At 41.8% G+C, this 12,678-nt stretch overlaps 1 protein-coding gene across 6 annotated transcripts in view; it reads right to left on the minus strand.

The window, feature by feature from the left end:
- Positions 1 to 5,742, minus strand: part of TMEM242 (transmembrane protein 242) — a 45,172-nt gene extending 39,430 nt beyond the window's left edge. For all 6 annotated transcript variants that reach the window (XR_006173997.2, XM_042848281.2, XM_005301438.4 and 3 more), the window contains exons 1-2: positions 5,552 to 5,742; positions 3,618 to 3,718 (exon numbers count right to left, since the gene is read on the minus strand). Coding sequence is in view for 5 of the 6 variants with exons in the window: in XM_042848281.2 (XP_042704215.2) it covers positions 3,618 to 3,718; positions 5,552 to 5,687 (237 nt within the window). In the remaining variant the exon portion in view is untranslated. The remainder of the gene's footprint in view (positions 1 to 3,617; positions 3,719 to 5,551) is intronic.
- Between the last annotated feature and the right edge of the window lie 6,936 nt (positions 5,743 to 12,678).

The following is a 12,678-nucleotide window of genomic DNA, read 5'->3' on the forward strand; positions in this document are numbered from 1 at the left end:
CTGTCCTCAGCCGTTCTTTTGTTGACAGTTATACCATTTTCAAAGTCTAGCCTCAGTCTTGTGAAACTGTTCACCAGCTATCCTCACAGTCAGCATGGCAAAAAGGAGCATTTCCTTTTTATGCTCTCTAAAGTTCTAGTTCTTGGTAGACACTGACGTTTGCTGATAAACTGTTTTAATTCAGTTGCAGGGCTAGCAGCAAATATAGGTTTCAACCAAAAAGGAAAATCCTTCACTTCATTTGGTGCCTCGTCCAATCTTACTACTACTCTTCAGTGTCATCTTAATGTCCTCTAGATTAATTTCATATTGAGTAGTAGGGCAGGTTAGCCAGTGAAGAGCATACAGGTCTGAAATGGTGTTAACATAATGTCCAGGAAAAAGTTGTTTTAAAACATCATTGCAAGATGGTAAAAAATAATAGCCAGTCAGAATGAAACCAACTGTGCTATTTGTAACAGGATTTATATAATTTGTGGAATTATATTATTATACAGTGTGCCTACTTCTTAATAGATTTAAAATGAGACAACTGTCTTAGTTTCTACATATCTTGCAAAACTTGAATGTCTCAACATTAATTACAAATAATTACAGGTAAAAAAGCCAACGACACTATACTCACACACTCTAAGTAGAACAAAACAAAACATAATAACTAATACTATAACTTTACATCCCTCAAACCCTCCTCTCTCCAAAAGCTGAGAAAGAAAGATGAGTTTTGCAGACAGCTTTGAAGGTTAAAAAATCTGGGCATTGTTAGACTAAATAATTCTTTGTATATTTTCAAATCTAAATAGGCCATAGAAAATACAATATTGCCACAAAATAACGTATAAATACATTCTACAACTAGACTGACTTGTTTATTTTTAAATCCAGTGAAATTTAATATTCATCAAAATCTTTTAGCACTTGCCAAAGCCAGGTATAAGGCAGGAAGGCACTCTGCAAGTTTTTCCAAAATCTCACCCAGTGTACCTTAATCCTCACCTACATCACACCTTTTCCAGTATTCTAGTAACACAAGGCTCTTCTGAACAGAATAATAATTGTGCTAAACCAGTGATGGGCAACCTGTGACCTGTGGGCTGCATGCAGCCCCCATCAGGGTAATCCGCTGGCAGGCTGTGAGACATTTCGCTGATGTTGACCGTCCGCAGACATGGCCACCCGCACCTCCCAGTGGCCGCGGTTCGCCGTTCCGGGCCAATGGGAGTGGTGGGAAGTGGCACAGGCTGCAGGGATGTGCTGGCCGCCACTTCCCGCTACTCCCATTGGCCAGGAACGGCGAACCGTGGCCACTGGGATCTGCAGGCGGCCGTGCCTGCGGGTGGTCAATGTAAACAACTGTCTCGCAGCCCACCAGTGGATTACCCTGACGAACCATGTGCGGCCCATGGGCCACAGGTTGCCCACCACTGTGCTAAACTGTAAAAATGTTTTTCACTGTTGGAGAGGATGGAATGTTAAAAAACTGATCCCTGTTGGTTTTCTGCTACTAAAAGAACCCTGCTGTTTATTTTCTTATTTAAAATTATCTAGATTTTGATAATTTATTTTCTATTAGTTTGTCTTTAGAAGAATTATTACATTACTCACAGAAAAAAATGTGTATGCTTCATCTTACTGTTCACCTACCTGAAATTAGATGGCGTTTGCATTTTTTGCTAGATATTCTAGTATTAGAGGCGACATGGGATCAGTATGGAACAGCCACAGAGTGATATGTCTCAGCCTAAAGTAGGGTTTTGCAAGATGAAGGATGGATCTCAGATATTCCCTCCTCCAAAAGAAGAGATTTTGAGGCTTCAGAATAAATGCTGTTATAAACTTAATGGAAAGTACAAAGAATAAAATCATATGATTTTGTATGTCAGATCAAAAGGATTTAGAGGATGAGGCCTCTCTTAGGTGCAATAGATATTATAGTAGGTTTAGTGTTTGATCAATTTTAAGTGTTTATTTTACAAATGCTCATTCAATGAAAAACTGATTAAGGAAAAACTCTTCTTGAATAGTTGTGTTCTGTTCCAAGATTAGATATATTTGCACATACAGTCCCATCATAGGTTTGTCCTTGCAGTTAAAAATGCAAAATATTTATAGGTTTCTAGGTCTAAATGTTTATGGCACAGATGTTCTACTAGGTCAATATTATGTATTTACATAATCTTTATTTTAAAATTCTCTACTTACATTAATGATACATACTAAATGTCCTCAACTTGAATACCTTTTAGAAACTTTTTGAATGATCTAACACTATTTTTTATGTATCTTATTGCAAGTGTTACATACATGTGAGTCACAGACCAGTACATATACCATGTGTTGTAATACCTAGGTGGCACGGGACAAATTAAAGATGGAGTTTAAGTTTGAATGTCCATGTTTTTCTCTGTATAATCTTACTAAAACAGCTTTCTGCATATTTATTTATAACAGTGATCATTCACACACTAGGTTTATCTGTGACAGTGTATTTATCTACATGATATTCATTTAATCATATAGGTTGTAATCTTGCAAATGTGTGTGCTTAACTTTGAACTTGTCAATGGGACCACTCACATGAGTAAAGTATTTGCATGTTTGCAGAATCAGGGCTTTAAACGGCAAATTTATTGTTTAACAGCTTTGTGTTTCAATCATTTTGTGACAGAGGGCAATTTCCTGCAATATCCCAGATAATAAGATTTAACTTAATTCAGTAAGATTTAAGTTTAAAGATCCATTGTATTAAAAATAGAATTGTTTGTGTAGTTGTAGGACTGTATGCAACTTTTCTAGGATACTGACTAATGTATACATTGTATACTTTTCATGAGTGTGCTAGTTCTGTGCTGAGGCTGTTATAAACTTGTGACCATAGACAAGAATCCTTTGTGGGGTTTGAAGGACTAATCACCTATCAGGACCCATGTTAGAGTTGGGATGATCTCTGGTAAGCTTATTAGCGTACATGTAGGTTCTTTTTTGTTTTTAATATGTTTTCTCTTTAATGCTTTTATCCTAAGAATAAATAAGTTTGCACAGAAAGTGCTGTGAGGTAGCTCAACTGTTGGCAGTAACATTGTTATTAGTCTCTGAAGAGAAAGCAAACAGGTCTGCTTAGGCAGTCTGACTTTGCTGGTGAATTTATAGTATAATTACGGAGCTGTGCAGCCTGGAAATATCTTGGTCAGAAAAGTGAGAGACGCATGTCTCCACCCAAGAGAGACAATGGCTGGAGAGCCAGAAGCCTAGCATATGTGCCCTTGATGGACCATAGAGGGGGAATACAGGTGTAGTCGCCCTGAACTGTGACACATGTATTTAATATTTTTCATTGGATTATAGTAATATGATCACAGCAGACTGAATAAACTTTTTATAGGGCTTTATTATAACCAGCCCAGATCTGCCACTAGAGTAGTAAGGAACACACACCTAACTTAGAATTAACTCCTGCTCTCATTGACTTCATTGATGCAAAATCAGGCCTCCTGGTTATAAAACTACTATACCTTTAACAATTAGTATAGCCAAAACGAGCATGCAATAATACACTATGAAGCAAAGATTTTATTTTTACTTTTGCCTGGTTGTATAGTACTTTAAAAGAAACAAACCTTATTGAACCAGCTGGGGTTTTTCTTTTTAGCCATAGCAAGTGTTGTACCAAAACCAGCTATCATTCCTGCAGTAGCAACAGTACCTAGAAAAATTCCACCTGCCAACAAAATTTAAGAAATTAAAATAATGGATTTCTTTCCTAGAAAAAAATAATGTTCAAGCATTTAAAAAAAATCAGAAGTGCAGATCTATCAGCAGCTGCCTAAGGGAAAGGAATAGCTGTCAAACTGCTCATTTTCTAATCTAGTGAATGACAAGGAATGTTTTGTAATATAATACTTTAAAAATCAATTATTAGTTTATATCAACAAATTAAAACTCTGATTTGCTACTTCACACTCCTGGTGAAGAGAAAGGGCACATGGCCAGTAAATCCATGTAGAGACTGATCATCTATCGGAAAGGTGAGTGAGGCAACTTCTGTTGTTGAGAGAGAGAAGTTTTCAAACCACTCAGAACTCTTCTTCTGGTCAGGTCTGTGTGGTTCAAAAGCTTGTCTCTTTCACCAACAGAAGTTGGTCCAATAAAAGATATTACCTCGCCCACCTTGTCTCTCTAATATTCTGGGATTGACACAACTACAACTACACTGCATTCATCTATAGGAAAGTCAGATAAAACCAAGCAGACTCCTGGCTTTCCCAGGTAAGGTCCTTCTCCTTTACAGTGCTCTCTGAATAATATCTCCCCACAGCAGCATGGGTATCTCAAGAGCTGTTTATCCCATGGCTGCACCCTTTCTTCAAGGGGGAGACTTAACTCGGCTTCTTGCAGCATTCATCAGTTCAAATTGCCAGTTGGAAATCTGCCCATATTTGAAGACACATTCAGCAGCTGTTCTCCAGCTTTGTCCCTGTTGTGGCCTGGAGCACCATTTCTATACCCATGGTGGTAGCTGAGGGGCTTCTGTGGGTCTTGGGGAGAAGGGGAAGTGCAACTTTCAGTTGCTTCAAAGAGACAGGGTGGGTGAGGTAATATCTTTTATTGAACCAACATGTGTTGGTGAGAGAGACAAGCTTTTGAGCTACACAGAGTTCTTCTTCCGGTCTGGGAAATGTACTCAAATTTCATTGATAAACATAAGATGGAACAGATTGTTTAGCATAAATAGTTAACACATATTTCAAAGGACCATTCAAGGTGAAGTGGCCCATTAGCAACTCTCCAGTCGTAGGCTGATTACGAGGGTTACAGATTGTTGTTATAACGAGCCATAAATCCAGTGTGTCTGTTCAGTCTATATTTTGTAGTGTCTAGCAAAGGTGTGAATTTAAGCTCCCAGGCTCATCTTTTGAAGCTGTTGTGCAGGTTTCCTCTGAGGAGGTGTGAGAGGTCAAATACAGAGTGGTGGCTTTGTGACAAGTGCAGTTGCTTCAGAAGCATTTCTAAACCTGCTTGCACTCTCTTGCTGCCCTCTGAGCAAGCTGCAGGAGAAGCAGGTTCCACCCAAAGGGATGGTCCCCTTGCTTCCTTTGGGGCTGGAATGGGGGGCTGGGGCTGAGGCAACAGTAGTGCAGGGGAAACCACCCTTCAGAGATGGGGGTGGGTGGACAGAGGCTATCAGTACCAAGATGTTGAAGCCACGGCACCTGCTAGAGCAGCGATAGCCCCTCCGGCAACCCATAACTCCCCCAAGGAGGCAAAGGGCAAGGAGTGGGGCACTCAGCTCAGCTGGGAGGGGAGAAGCAGCAGCATCCTTGGGACCTTCCTGTTACAGCCAAGGCTGTAACCAGTAGCACCCCAGCCAGCCCCACTGCCCGTCCTGGGACACAGCCTGTCTGCCCTGGAGACAAGGGGCTTTCTCACACTATTGCTGTGATTAGGAGAAGGGGGAATCTTCACCCCTTGTGGAGACTGGGCAGAGCAGCAGCGTGTCCGCCCCTTCCCCGCTATGGGGCCTTTACTCCCCCCCCCCCCCCGGCTCCTGCACCTTTGATGAAGAAGAACTTGTCCTGGGCTGCTGCAGGGTGACGGCCCGCCCGTGCCACGGGCGTTCCCAGCCCGGGGTTCCCCTCAGCGGGAGCCGCGGTGCCCTCGGGGTCCCCCGCGCCAGCAGCCGGCATCATGCTCGGGTCTGCGAGCGAGGCTCCTCCTTGCAACCCGGATGGAAACCGAGCTGGGCAGGGACGCGCTAGCCCAGCCCCCGCCTGTGCACCCGGCAGCGCTCGGCTCAGAGTCCCTCGTACTGCTCACACCGCCACGGCAAGGCTTCCCCAAGCCGCCCAGACCCGTCTGCGGGGGGGGGGAGGCGCAGCGCAGCGCAGCGCCAGTCTCTTCTAGCGTCAGCTAAGGGAGTGGGGTACCCTGCCCTGCCTCGGCTCCCCTCCCCTCCCCCTTGATACACCGCCCCTCCAAGGAGTCAAAACTGCCTTAAAATGATGCCCCCCCCCCAGCTGCGAGGGGAGCTGGGCTCGGCGGGGCAGTTTATGGGACTGGTGTGTGACAGAAAGTATTGACAAAAAGAACAGGAGTACTTGTGGCACCTTAGAGTTTCAGTGAAACTCTATATGCATCTGAAGAAGTGGGCTGTAGTCCACGAAAGCTTATGCTCTAATAAATTTGTTAGTCTCTAAGGTGCCACAAGTACTCCTGTTCTTTTTGCGGATACAGACTAACACGGCTGCTACTCTGAAACCTGTCAGAAAGTATTGAGACAATCAGCCTGAAGGGGCGACTTAAAAACAGCGGCTGAGGGGGCCTGTAAATGTCTTGCTGACATAGGCAGGCTAATCCGCCGTGTGCATAAAGAGAGTGAAAGCTGGTTAAAATGATACACACACACTAATGTTGAGGGAGTGCTCCCTCGCACCCACTGAGGGGACAGCTGTGGCTGCAGATCGGCACCTTCCAGAGAGACTTGGTATTAACTTAGGGTTCCGAGGGCCTCCCACTTTTGATGTGTGCAGAGTTGGCCCTAGGGACATATAGACCCACAGGTCACACCTGGTGGCTCCTTGACCATGAGGTCCCTATAGGGGGCAAGCTGTTTGGGTTAGAACTGGTGGCAATAAAATATATTTTTTCTTTTCTAAAAGAAGGGACAAGCTGTGAGAACAGCTGGAATCCCATGAAGATTGGTGGTGTGTGGCTTAACACTGCATGTGTATTATAGACTGTCCGTTTCTTGGAGCAGCCTTTGTTTCTTAAAAAATACTGAAGTATTCTGCAGTAATATAAACTATTTGGGACAGGGAACGTCTTTTTGTTCTGTGTTTGTATAGGGCCTAGCACAGTGGGGTCCTGGTCCTCGGCCAGACACATAATTTCACAATAGTAATACTATAGTGTATTTTCTGTTGCTGCAAGATACACTTTTTAATAAAGGAAAAATATGTTTTATTCTATGTTTTGTAAAGCTCAATGTAAATATGCTCATTAGTAATAATATCTGAGAGACACCTTGCCTCTCTAATGTTCTGGGACCAACACAGCTACAACACGGCAAATAATACCTAACTTTTTTAGTGCTTTTCATCAGTAGATCTCAAAGCGCATTACAACGCAGGTCAGTATTGTTATCCCCATGGTACAGATGGGGAAACTAGGGCACAGAGAGCTTTTGCTGACTGTTTCAAGGACTCATTTAATCTCTCTCTCTCTCTCTCTCTCTCTTATATTCCTAAACTGTACTATTTCTGTCACTCTTCAACATGTGATAGATGCCTTTTCCTTTAGCAGATACTGTGCTTTATCTGCTTTTTTTAGACACGGGTAGCACACAGAGACCCGCTGCAACCCCCACACCTCCCATTGGCTGCAGTTCCCAGTCAATGGGAGCTGCGGAGTCAGCGCCACTTGGAAGGGCAGCAGCAGTGCGCGGACTGAGACATGGCCACAGAGACATGCCAGCCGCTTCTGGGAGTGGCGTGGGGCCAGGGCAGGCAGGGAGCCTGCCTTAGACCTGCTGTGCCGCCAGACTTTTAGCGGCCGGAGATTGCTATAGACTGGCAGAGGCTCCAGGATCGACCAGTCAATCACGATCTACCGGTTACTGACCAGTGGTCTAGATAATACTTAGTCCTGCCATGAGTGCAGGGGACTGGACTGGATGACCTGTCAAGGGCCCTTCCAGTCCTATTATTCTATGATTTTCCATTTTTGCTATATCCCTAGCATCCAAGCAGTCCTTTTTTGGTAGTGTTTTGGAAGAGCAAGTTCACACTGGTCTTGCAAATTATATCATGCATGTGACTTCCTACACCCAAATAGAGCCCCACTAAAGTCACAGATCCACCCTGCTATTATCAAGTTGTAGGATCAGGGCCTAAGATAGCTTGATAACACATAATTAATTAACATTCCATCTATATGATCTATCCCATCTCAGTTTTTTGTTTTCTCCACCAATGGTTTATTTTCAAAATACTTAGGACAGGCAGATGGAAAGTCACATCAAGGTCTCTACTCTGCAAAACAAAGTAAATAATGCCATAATACACTCAGTAAAAAAAAAATATACAGAAGAGGAGAGAAAACTGCGTTTCCTGAGGGGATGGGAAGCCATTGAATGATTAGTTAGGGAATGACTAGTTTAGAATGGAAATTTCTCAGACTTCCCCACCACGCACACAGGTCTCAACTTCCATATATCCCAAACATGCAAGTCATTGTAAATGGACAAGCTGTTGTCACTAACACCCCATGTCAGCAAAATTAATGTGCTGAAGTCCCATTGAAGTTAATGGGAATAAAGCATATACCTAAGCATATGTGTAATGCTTTGCTGAATGAATCCATCTATGTGACACATACTGCTGTATATTGCCATAGTATCTGAGTACCATCTATGTAAAAATCAATAGTAAATTTGCTAGTGGAAATCAAGGACTCTCTGGCTCTCTCCCTTCTGTTTAGGGTTTGTTTTTTGTTGGTTGTATGTTACAGATATTTATTTTTATTTGTGGATGGTCTTATGTCTATTGTTCCCACCCCAAACTCACATATGTTACTAAAGTGGTCTAAATAAAATGTTTTGGAAAGTTTTAAGTGATTCTGTTGAATAAGCTAAAAATGGGAACTATTTTAAAATTACCTATTTTGAAATATGTTACTGCTTTTATGCAGCTGGGATTCTCAGATTTTAATACTGTTGAATACATTTTATAGATAGGGTTTCACTCTCCACTGCCTTGCTCCTTGTGAAGTTATTTGCACCTGTAAAAAGAGAGTATAAAACGCCACCATTTTGCTTTGGTGATATATTGCATTGTAGCCCATAGGATTATTTTGCTAGTTGTTATATCCTACTAATCCAGCCGTATCAAATAATATGTTTCTTTTTCTGAATTAATCCATTTCATTCTTATATGTTATCAGTATTAATTCCTTTAAATGTAGGATGTGTTGAGGCATGTGTTTCCTAATAATAAGTTTTGCTGAAATGCTGAAATGCAAGTAGCCTACTGGCCTGTAAGATCCGCTATATAGCAAAAAGTATAATCAGTTAAGAATATGTCAGCATAAAAGCTGGTAACCTTTGGCACAGATAGGAATGATCCCTGAACTTTGAGGAACCAAAGGGAGGAACTATCCACATCACTGAACAGGTTTATCCAGCCTCTACAACCGGTTGGTAACCCCAGGGTACACCACAACTTGGAGGTCACCAAGAGAGCCTAGATTGCCAGTTTTGGAGTGAGATAATCCTTATTAATATAAATAGAAAGTAAGTGTCATAATCCACTAACCTATAGGAGAAGGATACCCATAAATTTCTTAGGGTATGGAAATAAGATTTGGGTATAGTAGATTGGGCCTGAATTACATAGTGTCATGATCCTATAAAATACCTTGTAAGGAAGAGTCAGGAGGCTCTTTTAGCTCCTGAAGCTTCTTTTTCTTGGAGTGCTTTTTCCAGTTTTCCTAAATTCTATAGACTATCTTTTTATCTATCTATCTATTCTATCAGCTCAGCTTGTGCAATATAGTATAACTACTCAACATTCCTAACTATTGGGGAAACCAGCACCATCATGTTATCGGGCATTCCAGGAGTAAAGCTGGTCCTTCACCTCCTGTTACCGGGTCCTCAAGGAACCGTGTGAGTATGTTAGGTTAAGGTTCTTAAAATAGAAATGTTACCATCAGGAGTTTTGGAATTCTTTTACTGTTTTGCAGTTATAAGTTCATACCATTTATTACTCTTTTGTTAATCTCAATAAAGTTTTTATCAACTTGGTATTGTCCTCAATGTATGTGTTCTTGCCAAGCACCTCGAGAGTTCTCTCCCGATATAGAACTCTCTGAGTTCTTGAACCCTGTTGTCTGAATTGGATAAGAACCTATAAATCTTCTGGTTGGATGTGATCAGTGGCAAGCCATAACAACTAACCCATCCACTTTGAACAGGTGTGCCACTACGTACGGTGCAGGACAATGGAGAATCAGCCCTAATGTCTCCAATACAGAGTATGCGGTGAATTAAGTATTTAGTTACCTATTTTACAATAATATTTTTTACCAAAGCATTTGATAACAAATACCTTTTACTATGGACATAGAAGACATTGTACTACAATATAACTGACAGAATGCATTTAACTGGGGCCACTTTCAGGATTTACTGAGCCCAAACAATGCAATGGAAATACTGGCAGAAGCTATTGGAAACTTAGCTACACTAGGGTTCCCACCAGTGCTACTGATGGGATTTTTATTTAGGAAAGGCTGTAACTCTTGCAAGGTAGACAGGACCTCAATTGCTAATATATAAAAAAACTGTGAAAAACAAACAGTTTTGTAAAAGAAAAAAGAAAAACATTCAGACCTTATTTTTAGAAAATCCTTTGTAGGTTACCTTTAAAACTACATCACAGTGCCTAGATGATATGGGGATTTGTGCCTTAGAAAGAGGTACAATTGTAATGTGCCATGTTTCTATATGAATCTGTCTTTCACTCCATAAAGATTTAAGGTAAAGAATCTATTCACAATATTATCTCAAGACAACATCTGTGACTCAGATGCTAGCAGCAGACACCACTCCCAAATTCCAGAATGTCAAGTTCCTTTTCTTAGGCCTGGTCCCCACTAAGCCCCCACTTCGGACTAAGGTACGCAAATTCAGCTACGTTAATAACGTAGCTGAATTCGAAGTACCTTAGTCCGAACTTACCGCGGGTCCAGACGCGGCAGGAAGGCTCCCCCGTCGATGCCGCGTACTCCTCTCGGCGAGCTGGAGTACCGGCGTCGACGGCGAGCACTTCCGGGATCGATCCCAGAACATCGATTGCCTGCCGCCGGACCCTCCGGTAAGTGAAGACGTACCCTAAGGGAAAAGTCTCTAGATAGATACCTGTGGGTTATAGAAAATTGCTTTTCTTCCTATCGCTGGGGCACCCACATTAAATTTTTCACAGAAGCTGATATCATTTTCCAATTCTAGTAATCCAGTAATGGTAACTTTGGTCTCATTGACCCAGTGGAAAATTTTTCTTTGAGGAAATACAAACAAACAAAACCCTGAAACCTCAGCCTTCCAGGAGAACCCCAGCCATCAATATATTTTTTATCCCTTTAGAGCTACTAGAAAGCTATGATAATTCCCTACACATATATACTCCAGTTAATTATTATATGGAAAATTTACAAGACCTTTGAAGGTCTTCCAAACTTGGGAACACTCTGACACAGTGTGGGGAGGCAAGGCTCCTTACACCTCCCTTCCCGGAGGTCCCACTCTTTTACCCTCTCTTCTACCCCAGTTGGCAACACTTGGGGGGTGGCTGGAACAAGCGCCAGTCTCTCAGAGCCCTGGGACGTTTGGCTTTATCAGCTTAGTCTCTCGAAGTCTATTGCCCTTCATGTAGTTTACCTTCTACCCCTCTTCCTAAGGCATATTGCTTTTCTGACAGCCAGGGAAGCTCTGGGAGCAATGGGTCCCACAGCTGTCTCCTCCTCAGTTGGACTGCCTTTCTTATGGTCAGTCTTGGGGAGGGAAGTGGGAAGACCTTCCTGTGGTAAGTTTCCCCTTTTAAGCTTCTCCTCCTCCAGGGCAGCTCCAGCCTCCTCTCACCCAGTGTGAGCGAATGTCTCTTCACACACAGACAATAAGACACCAAATACTATCAGGAATTAGCAGGTATTCTTACGGCTATTTCCCCACATGAATTTTACCAGGCTGTGTCTTGGGCACATTTAATCTCTCTTACAGAAAAATGTATTTCTTTGGTTCAAATTCTCATTTCCCCAGATACTTTTTATAAAGCTTTTTACTTAAAACCCCATCACTTAAAAATAATTCTGCCTTAAGGAGACCTTCTTCTAGTAATAAAAGCCCTACAATCTCCCATTTTCTTATTTTTGTTAATTAAAGTTCATTCTTGATTGATGTTGCATCTGCTAGAAGGATCATTGAACTGGGAGTGATAATGACTTCTTCTTCTTATGTTCTTTGAGTCATAGAGTCAAAGTCCAGAAGGGACAAGGGTGATCATCTGGTCTGACCTCCTGCATAACACAGGCCGGAAGCCTTTCTTGAATTAATTCCTCTTTGAATTAGAACATATCTTTTAGAAAAACATTCAATCTTGATTTAAAAATTGCCAGTGATGGAAAATCCACCACAACCCTAGGTAAAGTGTTCTAGTGGTTAATTATCCTCACTGTTAAAAATTTGGGCCTTATTGCCAGTCTGAATTTGTCTAGCTTCAACTTCCAGCAATTAGATCTTGTTATACATTTGTCTTCTAGAATGAAGAGCATTCTATTATCAAATATCTTTTCCCCATGTAAGTATTTATAGACTATAATCAAGTCACCCTTACTCTTCTCTTTGTTAAGCTAAAAAGATTGAGTTCCTTGAGTCTTTCACTATTAGGCATGTTTTTCAATTCTTTAATAATTAATTCTCGTGTCTCTTCTCTGAGCAGTTTCCAATTTACCAACATCTTTCTTGAATTGTGAACACCAGAACTGGATACAGTTTTCAAGTAGTGGTCACACCAGTGCCAAATACAGAGGCAGTATTATCTCCATATACCTACTTGATATTCCCATTTATACATCCAAGGATCACATAAGCCCTATTGGCCAAAGCTTTTTCCTGGAGGCTCACAT

Source organism: Chrysemys picta, chromosome 3, assembly GCF_011386835.1.
Source record: "Chrysemys picta bellii isolate R12L10 chromosome 3, ASM1138683v2, whole genome shotgun sequence".
Lineage (NCBI taxonomy): Eukaryota > Metazoa > Chordata > Testudines > Emydidae > Chrysemys > Chrysemys picta.